This window comes from Pleurodeles waltl, chromosome 11 (assembly GCF_031143425.1).
Source record: "Pleurodeles waltl isolate 20211129_DDA chromosome 11, aPleWal1.hap1.20221129, whole genome shotgun sequence".
Lineage (NCBI taxonomy): Eukaryota > Metazoa > Chordata > Amphibia > Caudata > Salamandridae > Pleurodeles > Pleurodeles waltl.
This window is the reverse complement of record NC_090450.1, coordinates 264,493,369-264,515,488: the sequence shown is the minus strand read 5'-3', so window position 1 is coordinate 264,515,488 and position 22,120 is coordinate 264,493,369. Positions and strand designations below refer to the sequence as shown.

The window sequence follows — 22,120 nt, the reverse complement described above, 5'->3', positions numbered from 1 at the left end:
TTTGCACAGGAGGAGTGGGTGGAAATGTATGACAGGAGGATAATCTGATGAAGCTGTTGAGGAGGAAAGTGAAGGTGAACTGCTGGGGTCATACTAGAGAAACTTTTCACGGGAGCCAAAATGGGAAAATCCATGTTCAGCCTTCTTGTTGCCCATATAATATCGAAAGGGCGAAACGATTTTGCAGGCTTTGTCCATCTTGGAAAAAAATGAAGCTGTCTGATTTCCGGGGTGGGCTTTTTGGCCTCACCGTAAAGGTTCTTTAATACGACTGCTGCTGTCCTAAATCGTCTCACATTTTCATTAATAAATGTATGCTTAATTTATATTCGTAGAAAATGTTGTCCTTTTGCCTCTATTTTGAATGTTTTTTTACAACGTGCTCCCAGTTTTTGCGTAGCATTTTCCTCCGTTCTTTCATTTTTCTCTATTGTCTTTATTTCTATTATTTTCTTTCCTGTTTCTTTTTTCTTCCCTATGCTCTTGTTTCTGTAATCCGATGTTTTTATTTGGTTTTCCACTTATTTTTGTCACGTTCTTTTCTTTCTTGTTCTCCTTTATTTCCTCTCTTTCATCTCTCATGACGCCATTTTTTCTTTGTTTTCCAAGCGTTCCTTTTTTTCTTCTGCATTTCTCTTATTTCATTTCACTTTTCTTTATATCAGCCATTTGCTTTGTCTGGCCTTAATTCATCTTCACAGTACTCCTTCATTCTCCCCCACCTCAAATGCAGTATACACTGCTCCCTCACTACTCCTCCATCTCATCCTTCACCTCTCTACCTGTCGTGCATGATTGTGTGGCAGAACCACACAGGGTTTAACAATGTGGTTGGAACCACGGCCGCATCTTTACCAAGCATGCCTTTGCAACAAATTTCATTGTAAAAGCATGCTTAGTAAAGGTATATGTGGTAACGCCATGCGTGGTTATGTGATACAATCCTTTGATCCCCTCCCCCATGCCATGAACCCTAAATCCTACCTCACCCTGTCCTAAAGACTACCCGGCCCCCCACCCCCACCCTGAACCCTAAAACCTACCCCACTTTGTCCCCAAAACTACCCCAATCCCCCAAGCCCCACCCAGAACTCTAAAACCTACCCCCACTGTCCTTAAAAATGCACCCACCCAACACAGCCCCACTTACCTGGTCGCTGCATTCCTCTCCCAGTTGTTCCTGCTGTGTGTCTGAACCTCGCATATGCACGGAGCTTTAACCACACATTTGTGTGATTCAGGCACATGTGTGGTTCAAGCAAGCGTGGTAATGATTGCATGGCTATGCAACGAGTTGCTCCGGCCTTGTTGAAAAGACCGTTTCCCGTCATGAATTACCTTTTGCGCCAAAGTTTCCCCATCCCTGACCCTCACAGTGACTTTTGCTATCTTCTTTGTAACATTTTAAGTATATTTTCTGCTGAGGTAGATTTGAGTGTGAAATAACCATGATGGTGTGCGTGTTCTTGCACTGCAGTTGCGGCTTGACTAGAGTGCTCTTAGTAAATATTTCGATTCTGCTTGCTGTAGTGTAATACATCATATCATTGCTATATTTTCCGGGCACAGGTCCTTAAAAAAGAAGTGGGGACTAACTAAGTTAGACAGGATGCAAGTGACATCCCTGCACGTGACATTGCACGTGGAATCACAGGACTTGGGGTAAAAAAAATAATTAAATAAAACAAGCATTTGCAACGCAATGGGTCTCGCGTTTGCTTGAGTTAGAGCTATTAGCTTTGTAAATTCCTAACTGGACTTTTGTTGCCACATAAATGGAAAATGAAAAGTAAAACAGTTGACATAAGCGAGCCGATCCACAGTGCCATGGCAGCCATGAGCATGAGTGCGAAGGAGAGACACAAAAGGAAAAAGAGGTTCACTCACAGTCAAACGTATTGGCAAAAGTGCAATTATCCATGTAACAGGGTCGATGGCCAAGGCGGAAACAAAACTTCCCCACGGAGTGACAAACGTAAAGCATTTACCGATGATAAGAAAGGACTTTTGAAAGTGAAGCTCATGAATGAGTGACAGTGATGGGCGTGCAATACGCAGGGTTAAAATCCAACAGATTGATAACAACAGGCCAGAGCGATTGCACGCTCAACCTAAAAATGGGCATTCAAATAGCTATTTGTGCAAATTCTTAAACAGTTCGATACAGGCTGGCATTCTTTGAGAGCACGCTCTTTTATTTATGGATTGAACAATGTCAAATGTTTGCTTCCAAACTGTAGTTTCTCAATAAAGGCTTGTGAAGTGATGGCAAGATTGGTTCCTTTGTTTCCCCCTCAACTGCTCTGGCACCTAGGTGTGAGGCTGCAGATAGCTTCCAGGCAAGATTTTATTACTACAAAATGTGAGCTGATGGCCTTTAAATCAGCCCTTTACCTTGGGCCCAGTTGAAGAGGAAAATAACAAATGAAAAGAAAATCCCGCAATTGTTGCTAGACGAATAGCAATCAACAGTGCAGGTGCTGCTGTGTCCTGAGACAAGCTCAGCTTTCTCCAATGGGCCCTACTTCTTAGCAGGGGGACAACGTCCTCCCCGTATAAATAGTGGGTGGAAACTGTCTACCTTTGTGTACCCCCAACGCGTGCCCTGGTTATACTGTAGCATTTGTTTAGAGCTTACTACCTCTTTGTCGAGTGCTGAAACACTTACCCACACAGATAGTTGGTTGCAGGTCACCTGAATGACTCTCTTTCCTGTATGTTCTACAGTATAAATTCTCATCTTCGTGGTCAGCTGACTAGTCCTTATCTGTCCTGTTTGTTTGAATCCTTATTATGAATGGAGCCTACACTTAATGTATAGCACTGCTAATGCTACTGATATAGCCAGTCTTGGGTGGAGTTTTAGAGTCGGCAGTAGATTAGTGCCTAAATCCACCAGAAGAGAGGCCCAAAGCGGGGTGGGACAAATTAAGGAATGCTCATCACAAATCTTGTGTACATTAACACATGTGAAGATGATCTGAAGTTTTTTGGGAAGAGAAGAGGCATGAGGTTGTTCCATCATGTAGTAGTTTCTTGGGTTTATGGGTAGCTTTTGTTTGGTGGTTGTTTACATTTGAGGCTTTCTTTTATTTGGAAGGAGATTACGTTATGATCTGCCCATTTTTGCTGTCTTTCTATTTGCAGGTTGGTTGAGTTTAGGGGTTGATTGCATTTGAAGATTGATTTCATAGTGTTTTACTATACTTGGGCATCAGATACACTTCGGGGTGCTTGTGACTGGTGATTTTCATGTTTTTTTTGGGCCACATAGATGCCTTGGGATTGCAAATTATGGGTTACTTACTTGTAGGTGGGGTCCAATATGTAGGTTTTGTTTACGTTTGGGGTTAGCATTTGTTTGGTAGTTGTTTACAGTCTAGGTGTGCTTATTATTGTGGGAAGGTGACATGTGGGTTGCCTATGATCATGTGTTCATGTATTTGTGGGTTGCTTGTGTGCAGGGTATGGTTATATTTTATTGTTGTTTACTTTTGTTTTTGTTATATTTGGACATGTATACCACCTTGGATGCTTATATTTCGTGAGTTACTTGTGTCATAGTGTTGCATATGCTTGAGGGCTGCATATGATGCTTCAGCACAAAGTTGCTTACGTTTTTAGCCTTTTAACATGTGTCTGTTATTAATATTTGGCTTGCTTTAATTTGGATGTTGTTAGAAAGGAAGGTTGCATTTTGTTCAAAATTACTTGCCTTTTGGGTGTTTTCATAATGAGAATTACTGGAATTTGTGGCCTGCTTAGATTCAAGGATTGCCTAGATCTAGAGTTCCAAAGTTATGGGAGGTGCTCAGTTTTGAGTGGCTGTTGTAGTTGACAGTTACACCTGTGATTTGCCTTCTTTTGAAGTTTACTAATGGTCTCAATGGCTAATGGTCGAAATAAAGGACATTGGCTATTATCCTCTATGTAATGAAGAGGACGTTTGTGCAGTCTGGCAGAGAGTTTGATGCACTTAATGTGACACCCTAAATGTAACCCAGTATACAACGGTAACTTGTGCAAAGTCACAGCATGCATCACGCATCAGCCCATCTCAGTTGGCGCTCACCAGCAATGAAGTGGTTAATGGCTTCCCAGAATCATTAGCTGAGGGGAGCTGCCAGCCATGAGGAGCAGAGAGCTCTTCATTATTACATTAGCACGTCTCATTTTCAAGAGCTGACCCCTGGGTGCCACCCATTTTCAGCACGCTGAGCAGTGATCTATGCTCCAGGCGGATGAAATCTAACAGCCCATCCATCATGCAGTCCCAGCACACCTGCCGCTCCACAGTACCTAATGGATGCTTTTTAAGGCTCGTCCAATGCCAAAGCCACTGCCTTACATGCACCGCTTTGCACACTGGTAGTGGTTGGGGGGTATAATGAGACCACCACAGTGCCTGTCAATGGAAATCTCATTGCAAGAGACCATTAGAAAGGTAGAGTGTGAGGGCGTGCGGGGAGGGCAGAGTGTGGGGCTAATGTTATCAGTCGCATTGCTTGATGCATACATGAGGGAATAGCCACAACAGAACTATTAGTGGTCTTATGTGAACAAAAAATGATAAGTTATGATTGTAGCAATTTTGATGACAAGACTTGAATCTCTTGTCTCGACTTCTTGTGTCATATGGTCGTTTCCAGGTGTACATCATAGGTATACCTTTGAAGGTTGTCTTATTCATGCAGAAAAGCTCTTTGATTGGGAACGTCAGTCAGGGTTACAGCTATTACTTCTTGCGCATGTTTTGGTACTAGTGGCACTGTCCTTGATATTCTTAGTTTTAGAGGTCCGAAAGGAAGCTAGGGAAAAGGCCTAAGGAAAAGAATAGTTTCCACTCCTTGTGCCTCCTCACTGCCCTGAACAGCAAATTGGATGCCGTAGTTGTGCTAAGGGTGATCTGTGGGAGATCTTGTGGGTGATGTCACCTCCTCAATGCCTGCAATTCTGCTGACTGGTCATCTATGTCTTTAGGGCTTTCAAACAGAAAATTTCCATTTGGGAAATGTTGAGATGTTGTGATTGTGGTTGTTGAACAGATCCGTAAACACCCCTCCTTGTAATGAATTACCTAAACTATAGTAGAAATTCATGGAGGCACCCCTAAAGAATCGTTCTGTTTTCAGGAAAATCATAGTATTTATTGAATCTCTACAGAGTGTTATAAGAGTTCTTTAACTTTTCTAAAGAGATCTCACATAACCATTGGATTCTCCAAATTAATCAAATCCTCTCTGAGCCATCCCCTCGATTATTGCGAGGAGAAACGTTCTCTGCTCCTGCCTCCCCTCTACCAAATGACCAAGTCATAGAATGTCATACTTCCTAGGTGACATCAGGTAGTAGGTGTGCGCGAAATCACAGTTTTCTTGGTCGAAACAAGATGCCTTGGAATAAAATGGAAGAATGCTCAGCGAAAAAAACTGCTGAAGTTTGAATCAGAATCCGTAGACTTCGCACATATATGGGACATAATCACAGAAACTTTTTCTTCGTGAAAAAACTGTGTAAATCTATTTGAATTATCGCTTCACCTTATGTGATAAGGACTGGAACAAATGGTATTTGTGCAAACATAAAATTTACTACGACTTGGTTTTATAATATATTTGCTAGTTACATAAATAAAATATATTTCCTCTGCTTGCAGATTCAGATTGTAGGTCCTCCTTCTAAGCAAATCATTTTTTTCTGTTTCTTATTGCACATTTTGCTTTATTATTTTTCAAAGAGGAAATTCACTAATTTGAGCTGAACGTTCCACACCAGAACCAAGCAGGTTCAAATCCTGTCCTGCCCCTCTTAACCTTCCATTCTCCTGAAGGTCAGACAAATTGAGTACCATGAATGGGTAATAGTGACATCAGTTATTTAAAGCGCTTTGAGATGGCTGAAATGCAGCATTTACCTCTATGTAAAAAAGGATTGTTATTTATTTGTTGAACGTGCACTTAAAATGACTTTAAAAACAATACACGAGATGCATGTGGTTTCACAACCCATTTATGTTTTTTCCGCTGGTGCATTCATTTCCCAGTGAAATAACTTGGAGCAAAAACGGTGTGCCCCATTTTGTAATACAGAGGCCTCAACCATGGTCACAATCGATCTGGTACCAGTAGAAAGATGTTGTGATATGTCTTACAATGCCAATTTAATAACCATATTTTGTCAATTAAGTACATATCTTGGTCTTTTCTTTCTTTTTTAACCCATGGCTATGTTGCTAAGTGTAATGCTACCCATGTCACTTTGAAGAACCCTGTTGTGAGTAAGCTCCTCCTAATTTTCCTCTACCTCTCTCAGAAGCATGATGGGCAGTTCACTGTGATCCAGCTGGTTGGGATGCTACGAGGCATCGCCTCAGGGATGAAGTACCTCTCAGACATGAACTACGTGCACCGGGACTTGGCAGCCAGGAACATCCTGGTCAACAGCAACTTAGTCTGCAAGGTGTCAGACTTTGGGCTCTCGCGGGTATTGGAAGATGATCCTGAGGCTGCTTACACCACCAGAGTAAGTTCAGTGGTGATTTGGTGAATTGAGGATGAGCATAATTTATACATGAATACATGATTCTGGCTAGATCTTCCGAAAGTTTATCCCCACCTTAAAACTTGTCCCACGTGTCATGACGTTGACCGTGATATTGGAGAGTGTAAAAATGGAGTATCAATGTTAATAGTTAAGGTGGTTGAAATCTCACTTACATCGTGCTCTCCAGGGCAATGACTGCATGGGCGGGTACTTAGTGATCGCCTGTGACTCTCTTTAGGCTGAAATATAGGGCTGGAAAGTGCATGATTTTCAGATTCCTGTTATGCCTTGTGTTAGAGATAAGTTCTAAATCTAAGTAACGTTTGCAGGTCCTTTTAGAGTTTTGTAGCTTGACAGACTTGATGGTCATGAATATTTTCTGTTGTCACGTTGTGTGTATGTACTCTTTATTTACACATCTTCAATAAAAACAAGCATATGAAATGCATTTTCTTTTCTAAAAGCCAACAAGAATGTTGTGACATAGAACTCATAAAATAAACCACTTGTTGTGCAAGTTGCACATGGCCAGTCCCTGTAGTCTCCCATATAGACTGTCAATAACTGTTTTCTGTAATGCAATTATTAGCTACTCTGAAGGGAACAGCTAGATTTAAATTATAGTAACAATCATGTTTGTTGTTTTCTAGGGGGGTAAGATTCCTATCCGGTGGACAGCACCAGAAGCCATCGCCTACCGCAAGTTCACCTCAGCCAGTGATGTTTGGAGTTATGGAATTGTAATGTGGGAAGTGATCTCCTATGGAGAGCGACCATACTGGGAAATGTCCAATCAAGATGTGAGTTCATTCTTTGTTCTGCTAAGTCTTGCTGTCAATGCAAGTGCGATTGTCTGCTGCCTATGAAAGGTGTTCAACGTTTGCTAAGTAATGATTATCCCCTATTCAGTAACTCTTTAGTAAATTATAATACTGGGCATTTGCGAGTGTGGCATTAACTCGTCCAAAATTACTTCAATAGAGGGTACAACTTCACCACAAAAACATTTTTATCCTTGTGGTCAAATCAAAATCTGTCTCTTCATTTGTGTAAAAGCAACAGCCAAAGTAGGTGATGCATTAAATCATCTTGGCCTTTAATTACACAATGCTTGTAAATTCGGAAGGGCTCAGTAATCTTGTTACTGGGATTTATGAAGGCTGAAGGATTAGGCCAGGCATTTCCTGTGAAGAATGTGAAAATTCACTAGGAAAATTGGACCATTGATTACTCATTCCGTGGTAGGTCCTCATTATTCACTATAGTCTTAGCATCCAATCTGGATTCACCATTAATTTCGCATCCCCACCATTAATGAGGCTCCTGGTATTGTTAACTCTTGGGGTATGGAAATAACACTCCTCTGCCTGAGGACATTATGTCTATGAACGGCCACACACACAAACCACTATGTTTTTTGTTTTTCTATTTTGGATCACTTCATTCAAGTACTCATTCTAATCCAGAGTGCTATTAATTTGGCAAATAAAGTAATAGAAACACAACGTTGTAAATCAAATTGCACAAGACCATAAAACATGAACACGTCTGGAAAAAGTATTAAAACCTGAGTCTCTTGAGTGGATGATTTGCTCATTTGCCACCAGACAAACCCACTCCCTTTTGAAGTAGGTGCCTTGTACGTGTCTCTCATGGCTGACTAGCCTTCTCTACAGCCAAGGTTTTCCTAGCATTTACCAACAACGTGAGAGAGTGTGTTTTCTCACCAAAAATAGTCAGTTGTATTTCAATGAAAAGATAAATGGAGGAACATCGTTTGACGGTAACAGGCAATACAACATACATAAATCAGTTGCAACACAAATATGCAAATGGAATTCCTGTACTGCAGCCCAAGGTCCATGAGGAATGTTTAGCTTTGATTGATTTTTCATTACAGTGTTATTGCTAGCCTCTACTCCATTGTGGAGAAGCTACATATCTTGTTGATTTCCTCGGGTGAGTTTACTTCTTCTGTCCTCTGCAAGCCAGGCAAGGTTTGCTTTATATTTTTAAATAGTAGGAAACAAGGAGAATCCCCACTGCAAGAAAATAGGGGAGAGAGGGATGAGGGTCAGTAAGCAAAACAATGATGCTTTTCTAGAAAACATTCTTGCAAAGAACCATTCCAACCACTCTAAATTAGAATCAAATTATTTAATCATTAAAATTATTCACTGTAAAAATCAAGTGATTAATATTCTTAAAAACGATTATTTTAAAGTTCCATATTCTATCAAAAGATCTCAGTGCTTTTTCTCCTATACATAAATGTTGACAGTAAACATGAATAACGTATTGTCTCCAAGACGCTTAAATTTCCACAGAAAGAAACATTTGCATTGGATTTATGTTGGCTAGTCGATCTTTACTAGTTCATAAATGCAATATTTAAGGTGGGGCAAATGATGAAACACCCTTCTTTAGGACACTAAATCAGCGAGTGTTCTTAGTACACTTTCAATATAATGGAGAAGTCCAAAGACATTTTGGTATTCTTTTTATGTGTGGTGCTTTCTTCGAGGTCGGAGATGTAATTTTTCCACAAGTAGAGTAAACCAGGATTATTTAATTTCCTTTCCTTCACGTTTCCTTTCTAGACTTCTATTAAAATTTCATTTGGTTTAGAGGGAGGTAAAACCGTCTGTTCTGAATCATAAACTTTAGCTTGAAGGCAAACTTTTTTCCCTATTAGAAGTGTGCCACACCACCTTCAAGGTCTCGCACCCTCTTTTTTAAATACAACACCTAAGCCATGGAACAAACAACACTGTTTGCATTGTGGGAAACGTTTTGAATTATAGCATATCTAGTGTAATTTTACAATTTCCCTACACATTTTCTTACTCTTCTTTATCACAGAGCAGTGGTTCCTAAACATTTTTGACCTATTGGTTGTTGGCCGCAGATCCCCATTATGTCACTTTTTTGGGGGCTGATTGGGGGGATGTAAGCCCGGCCTTGGGAGTACTTCTATTTTTCTCCCTAAAATTAATCGGGATGAAGCTGATGAAGGTATTTTAATCACAGGATGCCACTGATACCAATGATAAGGATAGAGGGTTGACGAAGTATCAAAACAGCTTCAATGAGGTTACTGGTCACTAAAATGGTGTGTGATAATGATGAATAGTGGTACTCTAATGAACGAGAAACCAGGCATACAACACAGAGGTGTAGTGAAGATTAACCCGGGCGTCATTGGGTTGTGTAAGTAAGCAGCATAACCGTCTTGGTGCATGCATGCTCTCTTTTTGGAGTAGGGCATCTAAGGGTGGATCAGCATATACTGATTGAAAAAGTGAACTGTATCGTCCATGTGGTGTGCACATGACATGTTGTGATAGTCATTCTGTGAAAAGTAGCGTTTCTATGAACTGAACAAACAAAACATGAGCCCCAGGTTGCCTCATGTGTGGCGTGCATGTGATGCGATATACTTTATGATTGCTGAGAAATGTATTTTAACTATGGCACAGGAGTGTCACAGACACATGAATTATTCAAACTTTGGGGAAAAGGAGGAAAGAAATGGGATGGGGGAAAAGCACATTGGTGTTCTTATCCTCAAACTTTTTACCAAACAAACAAGTTATTGAAAAACAGTCAATAGAATAAATGTTATCAGACACTGAAGGCTTGTGGGAGATGTAGCCCAGGGAGAAGAAAAAACATCTAGAGGGATTGAACTGTTTGCAACATGGTGCTATTTCAGAAACAACTGGATGACCAAACGAAACAGAACATATTTCCATCTGCTGTTTTGGCAAAAGTGAGGTACACTCCAGGGTATCTCTGGAACAGTTCGGTGACCAGGCGAAACTAAACATGTTTACATAGTCTCATGCTGGTACCTCAGGGTTTTTCAGATGATAACAGCTGTGTGAACAGGTTGTCCACTGGAAACGTCAAGCAAAGCACGAAGTGCAAGGCATGCTTGTGCATTCTGTGATTGAGTGTCGAAGCTTTCCATGGTAAAGGTGTTCAATTAGCAGGCTTCTGGGACGCGTGAGTCACAGTTTTTCCACAACTAAACCAACATTTCAGAAAAAGTATGAACTTCTTAAAAGGTAAAATATGGTGGATAAGTAAAGAGAGCATTTTTCTGAGCGCTTCAATGTGTAAGCTAAACGGCTGGCTGAGATATTCCTGATGTGCCTCAGTGGAGAAACGAGGTGCATTTTTGAGTTATTTGCAAAGAATGCAGTGTTCAAAAAAGGTATATTCCCATCTGAAGTATTTTTTCAGAAAAATCCAATAATGCTATAACAGGATGCACGTTTTTAAATGTCTCAATGCTTTTTCCGTGACGTGCCTGTGCCCTCCACCAATAACCTGATGAATAAAGCTTATTTTCAATAGAAGTGATCATTATCACTGTGTATTTTGTAATAGAATGTGCTGTAAATACTTTTAGCTCTAGGCAAACCTCTGTGTCACGAGTTTGATCTGTTCTGACATCTCACAATCGTTGGAACCTCTGGCGCATTTCAAGCCACAGCATTGAGACCTTATGTCACCTTTATCTGGAGATAATAGGCAGTATTTCTCTCCTTGCCACCATTTCTTCTAAGTGATGCTAAGAAGGGGAAGATATAATCAATCTGACCTTTTTAAAGTGATAGGGTCTCCGGCATAAAAGTGAAAAGTATGTTTTTCAAGTAACCTTCTGAAATGTATTATTTTATGCAGAGTCATCCTAAAAATAGCACTTTTGTCTATAGAGACTGTTATTGCATGCAGTGGATCTCAAAGTGTGTGCTTGGTGTGCATCTGGTTGCGGTGTCCCTGACTAGTTTTGATGGTACACTGGGGTGCTGCAGGCAGAGACTGGGAACTGCTTTCATAGAGTAAAAAAATATTATCACGTGACACACTAGAATTTTCAAATTCACTAATTGGAGTTTGCTCCTAAATGCTGCCAGTATTCTATCACATTTTCACAATGCCAGTGTTTCAGGACCAACCCGTTTATGTGCGTGCCTTAAAAACCTCTTTCTGTTTTGTCTTTCTCTAGGTTATAAAGGCCATTGACGAAGGTTATCGCCTGCCTCCTCCAATGGACTGCCCCATCGTCCTCCACCAGCTCATGCTGGACTGTTGGCAGAAGTCCCGCAGTGATCGCCCCAAATTTGGCCAGATTGTTAACATACTGGACAAGCTTATTCGCAACCCCAGTAGCCTCAAGCAACTGGCCAACACCTGTGCATGGTACGAAGTGGTGTGGGTCTGTAGGTATGGGGTGGGCAGACTGTTTTGTTCCACCCACAGAATTAGCAGTAGTTTGGTCATTCTGCATTACTCTTTAAAGCAGAGTTGTGGCAAAGTTGGCCAGTTACCACATGGCAGAAATTTTCTCCCACAAGACTCCAGAAAATGTAAGCTGGTGAGTGCAAGTGAGATTGATAGCCCCTAGCGTGATTTTCTAACTCCGACAGTCATGAGAGATCATGGGCGGTCATGGTCAGAGAGCTGCCTCTCTGAGTAGATGTTCTACTCAAGCAGCAGTCAAATCATCTTGAATGGCTGCATTCTCTTGTGCAACACATGGTGATATTCTTTCAGATTTTCAGTGCTGCTCATGCAACAGGCACTAAAGTACAGCGCATTTACCATTTGGAGAGAGAGAAAGAAAGATTTTCTTTATCCCACAGAACATTTTGTCACTAGTAAATCTACCCCTTCTCAGTAGCCTATCAATGTAATATTCCATTAGCTATGTTTGGCCAATTCTATTTGACTTTCATGGTCGTACAATACAAGCAGAAATAAAAGTACACCATTAGTGTTTACAACTAATGTCTAGTCAATAGACATCCAATGTAGAGCAGAGTTCATTTGCTGCTGTACAGTTTTCAGCAAATTATTACACCATAAAATACTGTGCTGCAAAATTGTTGAAGCAAAAACATCAATGTTTAATGTTGTCTGATGTTGACCCTTGTGAAGTGAAAATCATCCAAGAAAGTTATGCGCTTCAAGTGCACTCTTCCCAATAGAAAAGGTTTCATGGGAAACAATCTTGAGTAAAAGATAAAAAAAATTGTGAAGGTGATATAATGGGGATACTAAGGAATTTTCACAAAGAATGATGTTGTGATTGGTTCCACTCACGTAGGTTAAATCAATAATGCTAACAATGCCAACAAACGGTGGAAGGGAGACGCATGGCAATCAACTAACTTGACCACAAGGATAATGTATTTTCTGCACTGATATAATAGGGAACCCAGTTTCTTGCTCAGTAAGTGGTATATAAAGAATGAACATCAAGGATATTCCAGACCTCCCAACACAAAATCAATCTTAGAAAAATATGAATTAGACTTATTGTTAACCCTCTGAAAACCATAAGAGCTTCCTTTCAAATGAAAGCTTAATGAAAACTTAAAAATATGAAAGAATTTACTATGCATCTCCATGTCTCTTGTTTCTTGCAGGCAGGACCCGAGTTTGCAGGACGCCTTTCCAATAACGACCATAGATGAGTGGCTGGAAGCCATCAAGATGACACAATACAGGGACAACTTCACTATGGCAGGATATGTCACCCTGGACTCTGTCGTGTTCTTAAATAGCAGGTAAAGGTCAAAGCTTTGCATCTGAGGAAATGCTGCTCTTTACAAATAAGGTTACAATAAAGAGAGGTGAAGGAAAATTACAAAGCTGGTATCCAGTACATGCTGAGTAAATCATGTTTTTATATCCCATGTTGGAAAAGGGTGGCACTGGATACTTTTAGTTGCTTCTATTAGAAGTCAGGCACTCATGTTGGTGGCACTTGGCCACACCTTCACTCTCTTACTCCACAGCATGCTGAGTAACTCTACATGGAGTCTATCCAAGAGAAATATACAAATTGGTTCCTAGCATCACAGCTAAACCTTAACAAATAACAGATGTTTTTTCATCTACTCTGATTTGCCTGTTCAGTTTGTGATACAAATCTGGTTAGCATGTGTTATTACACATTACATTCTTATGTAGCTGAGAGCACAAAAATCTAATATCCTGAAGGGATACCAAAATTCATGATCACTTAGTGTAGTATAATGAAATGGAAGCTTCAATGGCTGAATTCCATGTGTATGTAAGTATGTATGTACGTGACGGGACCTCTGTTAAACTTAATTCAAGAATTGTACTCTAAGAGCTATGCCAGAATAAGGTGGGGAACAAACAGAGAACTAACAGGAGAGATTCCAATACAGAAGGGGGTGAGGCAGGGATGTGTGATGGCTCCAACACTTTTTTACTGTTTATAAATGCTTGTATTCCTTATTTATTTGATTGTGTTAATGATGCTCCTAAAGTAGGTGGGGCTAAGACCCTGTGTTTATTGTTCACTGATGACACCTTACTGCTATCGCAAACTGCTTCTGGCCTTGCTAGGCTACTTGAGAAGTTTATGGGATTCTTTAGGGGGTACGGTTTACAAATAAATGGCATCAAAACCAAATATATGGTTTTTGGTGATATAAAACACAAAGTGAGAAAAAAGGTACTTTTGGATGGCAAAATATTAGAGTTTCCGACTTTGATTATCTGGGAGTCAGGCTGGAGGATTCACACAAATGGCCAGCCCGACTGTCGAAGTGCTCTATGGGTTTGAAACAAAAGGCAGGGGGTATCATGAGATTTGCTGGTAGATCACCCAGATTCTCCATCACATCCTGTGATGGAAATATATAAAACTCAAGTCAGAGGGGGTGTATATGGTGCAGAGCTATGGGGACATGGCATTCTGAAAGATCTAGCGAGAGCAGAGAATTTTTTTCATAAAAGCTTTGGTTAAAATCCCTGTTAGCTCCCCCACATTGTTCATTCGAATGGATCTGAATCTACATTCCATCTCAGACATAGCTGCTCTAAGACCATTGCTGCATTGGATTAGGCTCTGGTCTCCAGATACCCTGGTCCCATATAGGGCATGTTTGAGCGCTTTGCTGGGCGCCCCTTTAATCAAAAAAATTGTGTGGTGCAGTTACGTCAAAAATACTTTTATTAAACTCGGCTGGGACTCTACTGGTCGGATCCCTCTCATCTCCCAAAAAATGCTACGCAGATCCTAAAGGATGCATACTGGCTAAGTTTGCAAGTAGAAAAGCTAGCATTGGTTCCTTCTCCTAGCATAACGGATAGTTTCCTATCAGTTAAGTGCCTTTATTAATTTGAGCACAATATGGATTTGATTATATCACCCTTAGCACTCTCTCTCTATCACATTTAGAATAGGATCTTTACCGTTACATGTTCTCACTTCCAGCTGGAACCAATCTGATGGTCATATAGACTTGCCCAATGGGATGCAAAACCAATGAGTGCATTGCCCATGTTCTATTCCATTGTCCCGCCTATTCCAAGCAGAGGGCTCGTTGGATTATTCCACTCTGCATATCCTTGGGCCTTAGGAATCGGCTTCTGGCCCTTAGGATCTGCAAAACGAGCCCTCACTGGATTGTGGCATGCGCATTGTCAAAATTCTCAGAGGCAATTTGGCACATTAGAGCTAAAATCTTGAGTACCAATGTATAATGTATAAGTCCATAACTGTGCCCTGACCAATGAGCTGTTTTTTTTTTAAATGGAAGAATGTAGCCATTAGTAATGTTCTATCATATATAGATTCTGGAAAGTGAGGCACCGCATTGATGGTAATTTATTTGCTGCTCTTATGAGGGTTTGCTCCTACTACTTAGTTTTAATATTGCATTTTTGTGGTTTTGTATATATATAATATTTTTACCTCCATTCTAGATTCTGTTTACGATACGTATTACTATTTTGGATGATTCATTTTATAATGTAGAGGACCTGATTTCTGTTTTTTAAACTTTTTGTATTTTTATTTATCAACAGTTCTTGTTTAAGTTGTACTTTTATGGTATTTTGTACCGAAATAAAGCTGAAATTGAATTGTATGTACGTGATATATGCACAGCACAAACCGAGCCAAAAGGCAGCAAAGCACTGTACAGGGTCAAAGTCAAGCATAAAGTCAATGGGTGACAGGAGAGGTACTAGTTTGTGAACTGTTAAAGGATATGGTAATGGAGTGTTCTTTAAAGAGGTGCTTCTTCACGTCTTTTCCACTTTGGGGAAGTGTTGGAGTGGTCCTGATGGGCATGGGGATATTGTTCTAGCTCTTGGGTACATAAAGGAAAATGGCATGCTGCCTTCTTTTTTTTTCTTTTACACTTCTTAGTCTCCGGTCTATTGGGATCCTGGTTGAAGGCACTCTGAGTGCCACCAGAGAAGGTGAGCTTGTCTGCAAGATAAGTGATTTTACTGGCTGTGGTGACTGTAAATGATGCAGCTGGAAATAGAGCTGGTGTGGGCTGGCATCAGAATGCGGGTGATGTGATTATATTTCTTTAGGTCCCCAAGTGTATGTGCAGATGCACTTTTAAAATTGTCATGTAAAGACTACTAGTCCCAATTGGTTTCTCTGTTTGCTGACTGTTCATGAGACAGAGGCCTAAGATGTGCTGAAGCTTTATCCTTGCCTTTTCAGTACTCGTTTGTCTTCCCATGTTACTTTATACCATCACTACCTAAATAACTTAGTCTACACACTTTCCTACATCTCTTTCTTTCTCCATATTGTTATGTCCGTTTCTAATAGTACTCTTGTACTAAAAGTGCTGCCTCGTGCACAGAGCCAATCTTTCACTAATAATAATCAGTAATTGCTGAGATGTGTACCCCAATGTCCCCTTACTAATCTTAAGGGCATGCAGAGATATACAACCCATTATTAAGTAATCACTAGAATATGTTCAGATTTAGTACAAATATAGTAATTGTCAGTGTGTTCGGTATTACTCTCCATCGCTTGACTCACACTAGTAAGAACTAGGCTTGCGAAAAATATGTTTTATGTTTGCATAATCTCATATGATTCAGAAATTTGTACTGTGTGAATTGAGTAAAAGTGTAACCTTTTTTGCATAATGTGAAATTCAGGACATTTTCTCTTCAGTCTCCAGATGGCAACTTTTTGTGCGATACATTGTATTCAACATACCGATGAAATGAATTTCATGTTACACACAATTCCTAACAAGTACATAGATTTAACAGAAAATTACCCACATTTTGTATAGATTTGTATTAAGAACCAACTCGGGTCATGCAACGGACACAGTAACTACGAGGTAGCCCATCATCCTGCCATGTCACCTATGACTTATTTGTCTCACAATGTCAGTACCATTTTACTATAGACGGTTATGGAGATTGAAGTTTTTCCATGACAGACTACCCTATGTTTTGAATGGGTATCAGCGAGGATTGCTAGAATGCTTCTAATTGTATGCCTAATTAAGAAGTTACTTGTGACATTAACTCTCCTACTTTCTATGGGGTGGTTAAAATATCACTTTTTAACTAGCATGTAGTTTATTCTACCACCATCAGCCACCATAAGCCAATTAGTTAATTTAAAGGAACATGTGGCCTCATAATGACCATTTCCTTTTTGCTTTTCAGTGAGCTCAGCAAAATAGGCATCACACTCGCTGGTCACCAGAAGAAGATTCTCGCCAGTGTACAGAACCTTCAGGCTCAGGGGATGCACCTTCAAGTATAACAGCACTTTTCACTCACTTGGACACAGACTGCTGCATTCTGCCCGAGGCTGTGTATTATTAGTACATACCAAACAGCTTTACTTCTCACAAACGTGTGGACCCGATAGGACCTGTGGGAGCTGAGTTGTAAACCATCTCTATAGCACTAAAATGGATGTGCGCCAAATGGATGAAGAATTAACACTGTTGAAATTTGGGACTTCCTCTTATACAGAGAATGGATGTCTTGGAGAGAATATCAGTGGGGTTGTCGAAAGAAACAAGGCATTGCCAAGGAGGGTAAGGTAGTGTAGAAAGATGCCAATCTCATCCAATGACTCCATTATTTCGAACTGGATTTTAGACAGCAGATTTCTTCCAATAAGCAATCTTCACCAACAGGAAAGGCCTGTGCAGTACGGGATGGTGGTTGGTTGGGCAGCAAAGTGAATGAAGTAAGAAGTTGCTCCGCAGAATACTTAAGCAACACAGTACAAGCTTGTAAGTTGTCTCCAGCATGAAGAACTTGCTTGACGTCCTTCCATGCTTGGATGATGTCAGTGCAAGCCCCTGTGATGAACACAAGAAATAGGAAGAAGATTAAAAAACGAGTCCCTCAAGATTCTCGTTAAACTCTTTCAGTTGAGAAGAGCACCTCCATAGGCAGCTGCCTTGTTATATTCATTATTTGGTCATGTTTTTGGCATGCAATTCAAGGAAGGCTTGGGAAAAACTCAAACTTGGGACAAGAAACCTGGTGAGGACCATTAGGTGCTGGAATTTCTACACGACTAGTTTGTCACCTGCAGATAATTGGATACGGCAGATGAAATTAAGAGAATGAGGAGACTGAGAAAGAGCTGGATGGCCATTCATCCCTGCTCGGGTTGTGGAACCTTTGTGATAAATTATACATATTAAACTCATTTGTGACTAAAAAGTCTGGTTTGCACCTCGCTTGAAAGCCATCCTTAAGGGTGGGAGATCTTTACACTATTACACTATCAGAGTAGGTGTGATATTGTAGTAGATGCAATGTGTTATACTCCAAGTGACTGAAACCAGAGAATAGTTATGTCTTTTTCTAAGCTAATGTCGCAAGAACTGCTGCAAGACCCCATCACAGGAAAGATTAGAATTTTATCATGAACAGTCTCCTCCCTTTACATCCCGAGAAATGTCCTGTGACTTTTTGCTGATGTAAACGTGTGATCATATCATACAATATTTTCTGCTGCACCTACAGTTCCCACCTATGCACAACTTTTAATTTGCTTTCTTTTCTGATTGTCACAATACCTGACATAGGAATGAATCTACAAGCATTAACTTTAGAGAACACACTCTGGAGATTAAATTTGTTCATGGATCATTAATTAAATCATCTGGGAGATACCTCATTTTAGGTTTGTTACGCTTGGTGTTTATTTCCTCCATTAGGAGATAATCACTAATTAATTGAGATCCCCTGTCTTGTTTTGGGCACTGGATTCAATACTTGAGATGAAAAGACATGATTTATGAAATTACAATTTATGTTTCGAGTTTCTAACCCTGCCTTCCCACAGCTGTGCCTCATTGTGAGAAATAGGACAACATGAAAAAGGGAACATAAAGGGATAGCGTAAATGGTTTTTGGTTGCCACACAAAACTGTCCTACACTTCATGGCCATGGGACTCATGTATGCTCAACTAATTTCAGGAAATAGTTATACCTTTTATGTTCCACAGCGCATGTGTGAATCTTTAACCATGTTCATGTAATTGTGATATATAACACATGTCAGCTCATCCCCGAAAAGTGAAAGGCATTGTTGAATGGGCAATATTGAGATAACAATGAGACATTCAGTTTAAGTATCTGGAAGACCCACCAGTATGAAAAAGAGACATTTATAAAAGTGAAGTAAAGTGGCCTAAAAGTTGGCATTAACTATTTCTTATTCATGGTGACTCTAAATCAACTAACTTGAGAAGTTTATTACTAATTTAAGGAAGGTGTATGATGCATCTTGGGATAAAGGAAACAAAGATGATGAAGCAGTGATACTGGATCAGTGGCAGAATTAATATAAGAGATTAAAGACCAGAAGTTGTATACTGAAATGAAATGTCTCCATTACTGGAACCTAAGTCACAGTGTGAAAATGTATACATTTTAGGGTAGAACATTTAAGTAAAGATTACTCAGATTAACATAACCTACTTGACCAAGAAAGTGTCAAGACTTTGAAAAGACCCCTTTTGACATCTCCTGTTTTTGTTACCCTGACCCCACCAAATGCATTGCATGAAAAGCATCCTTTATTGGAGAATATTGGCATTGGTGTACAGTGGATCTGAGAGGTCTGGTGCCTGGCACTTGTTGACATACTATGACACTATGAAACATTGTTTTTGTACGAAGAAAACACAAAAAGTGCATTCAGCATCACCACTCTTGCTGGAAACCATTTATTGGTAGCTTATCAGAAAGAATGCCAACATAAACCCCTTTGTCCTTCTTTGCTCAAATCTGTCATTATGAGAAGATTTAATATTATAGCTTGAGCTTTCACTAAACACAGTGGCTCACAGAGTCTAAATAGACCACACCAGCTCAGCACAGTCTGCCTTTTAAATGCACCAGTTACCTCTAAAAGGCCTGTCCACTTAAGACAGCATCTCTCAAACTTAGATTAAATCCACTCCGCCATGACCAACAGCTCTATCTTCACAAAACCAAAACCTCAATTGGTGCTACCATTGTTCTTATGAAAAAGCAATACAACTTTGGTGATAGAATTTCAGTATAGCCTCTGCATTTGAAAAACATGTTCTGAAACTGTGCTGCTTTGCGTCTGTTGATCTGAAAAAAAAAATAACTGATAATAGACACCTGGTGATACGTGAGGAGGCTTAGGATAAGTTAGGTCTGGCTATGGCACATAAACTAGCCTCTGTGCTTTCAAGATATCTAATTTTTTAGTGCTTCTTCAGTTTCCTTTGTAAGGAACAGCATCTCCTCTCCAATGTTGATTTACTTGTACAACATACTGAAGCCAGTCTGAGATGAGTTGCGCTATATAAATAAAGTAAACTAAATAAATAAATAGGACTTTAGTTCACAGGCAATATATTAAATGAAGAACAACAAACACCACACACATTGGTCAACAATCATCTTTATGTGGGTGGTACCTCCATGTAGCTAAAAGAGACTTTTTGCAAAAGCACATTTTGCCTTAGGTTAAATGGATGAGCTGTCCAATAAGCAAATTCATTTATGCTATGCTATTTCAGTGAAATTTTGAAAACCACTCTTGGTAATTCAATAAATTGTAACCCATAAGATACAGCGATGTGGGTGAGAGCTTGTGAATAGTAAACTGCTGCAGCCTACTTTTCAGAGAATTACAATTCATCAGCAATGAGTGGTCAAGCAACATAAAAGTAATACGCTTCGTGAGAAAACCATTTGCTAAAAATCAATAAATAATTGCAGATGCCCAAGTATGACCTGAACATCCAAAATTCTATACTGTGTTAATGTACAGAGCAGTTCAAATTAACAGAAATCATTCACAAGTGTTTATCTACTAAAACATTTGGGCAAATTTGTGACTGAGGTAATCTTTTCAGTTTAGATGGAAGGTGTTGGGATATGAGCATGTGGAGGTGAAATTGTGCCAATTTTTTATTCAGTAAGGGAATAAAAGGATTTGACGCAGTGTCATGCATCCAGTATGCTCATGTGGTTAATCAGGATTCCAGCATTTGTATGTTAGTCGCACACAGATCCACCTTGATCCACGTGTGCTTTTCTGTTCAGCCTCACCAAAAGCATTTATGAACTTTTTCACGTGTAGAAATAACTTTCCAGAATTTGTTTAAGTTAGCTGTGAGAGCCCTTTTACAGTCTACCGTTTGGAGTGGACCATTGCATCTTCTCTGTGTTGACATGGGCAGCCAATGAAAATGCTGGGTGTGATTCCAGCTCTTTGTTATTCATGAGAGGGCTGGCAGTGAAAACAGTCACTGAACTGCTAACATCCCAATTACACAAGGGTTAAAGTGAATAGTGGTCATAGCACAGGAGCCACAAGCCAACATTACATTTATTGATCCCTGTATAACCTTTGGCAAAATATTGTTTTTAGCCAGATTCAGATTTATATTTTAGGAAGGACCTCTTGTGAAGGTGTGCTTTGTGTGATCCTGTGCCATTTCTCCAGTGTTCCACACACTGCACCAATAGGTAGACCCTCAGGGATTCCACAAGCAACTGCACAAGTGGCAACGAGGATAAGGGCATACCACAAACAACCTGTCATACCGAGGGCACAAGATGCATTGACACCTTCTGTCTACACCAAACACAGAATATCTTGCATACAAGGGAATAGGACTGTAGGCATGAATTAGGTTTACTACAAATTGTGCTGTTTGTTTATGTAGCTTTATTTATTTATTTACTGTGCAGTCTCACACTTCCCAAGAGTTGCAGAATTACTAAAATATACAATACAATGTGCTACAAATTTGTTGTAAATGTGGATTTTCTTACTTTAATTTCAAAGCCATTCCACACTCTATTTTCTCACATTGAGATTTTGTTGTCAGTTTGTAGTTTTGCAGCCATTGTAAGAAATACATTATCATTAAATTGCGAGTCTAAGAATAAGTCCTAGTGATTTTTAGTTTGTTGGTTCTTGTCTTCGTGTTTACTTTGAGTACGATGTCCTTGAATTGAATATTTTTTCTTTTGGTCAGACACGTTTAAAACGCGATTTAATTAATTATGTTTTGTGTTACTTTTGTTTTTTAAATATATATATTAAAAATGCCTAAAATGAGTTGTGACATGCTGCTTGCTTCTTAATGCTCTCAGAAGGACTCAGAAAGGGAAGTCTTCAAATGTCTAGAAGAGAACATGTCCTCCATTGCCAGTTTCATTGCTGTAGTTAGGGCTCAATGAGCTAAGCCAGTCTGGTTCAACACATTCGGCAATTCTGGCAATTTTTAA

The 22,120-nt window shown here is 39.8% G+C and overlaps 1 protein-coding gene across 3 annotated transcripts in view; it reads left to right on the top strand.

Moving 5' to 3' along the window:
• The window catches only part of LOC138265631 (ephrin type-A receptor 3-like), a 451,343-nt gene extending 429,565 nt beyond the window's left edge, over positions 1 to 21,778 (top strand). For all 3 annotated transcript variants that reach the window (XM_069213518.1, XM_069213517.1, XM_069213519.1), the window contains exons 13-17: positions 6,313 to 6,522; positions 7,194 to 7,343; positions 11,561 to 11,754; positions 12,984 to 13,124; positions 17,035 to 21,778. In XM_069213518.1, coding sequence (XP_069069619.1) covers positions 6,313 to 6,522; positions 7,194 to 7,343; positions 11,561 to 11,754; positions 12,984 to 13,124; positions 17,035 to 17,134 — 795 coding nt within the window. In that variant the 3' untranslated portion in view covers positions 17,135 to 21,778. The remainder of the gene's footprint in view (positions 1 to 6,312; positions 6,523 to 7,193; positions 7,344 to 11,560; positions 11,755 to 12,983; positions 13,125 to 17,034) is intronic.
• The last annotated feature ends 342 nt before the right edge of the window (positions 21,779 to 22,120 follow it).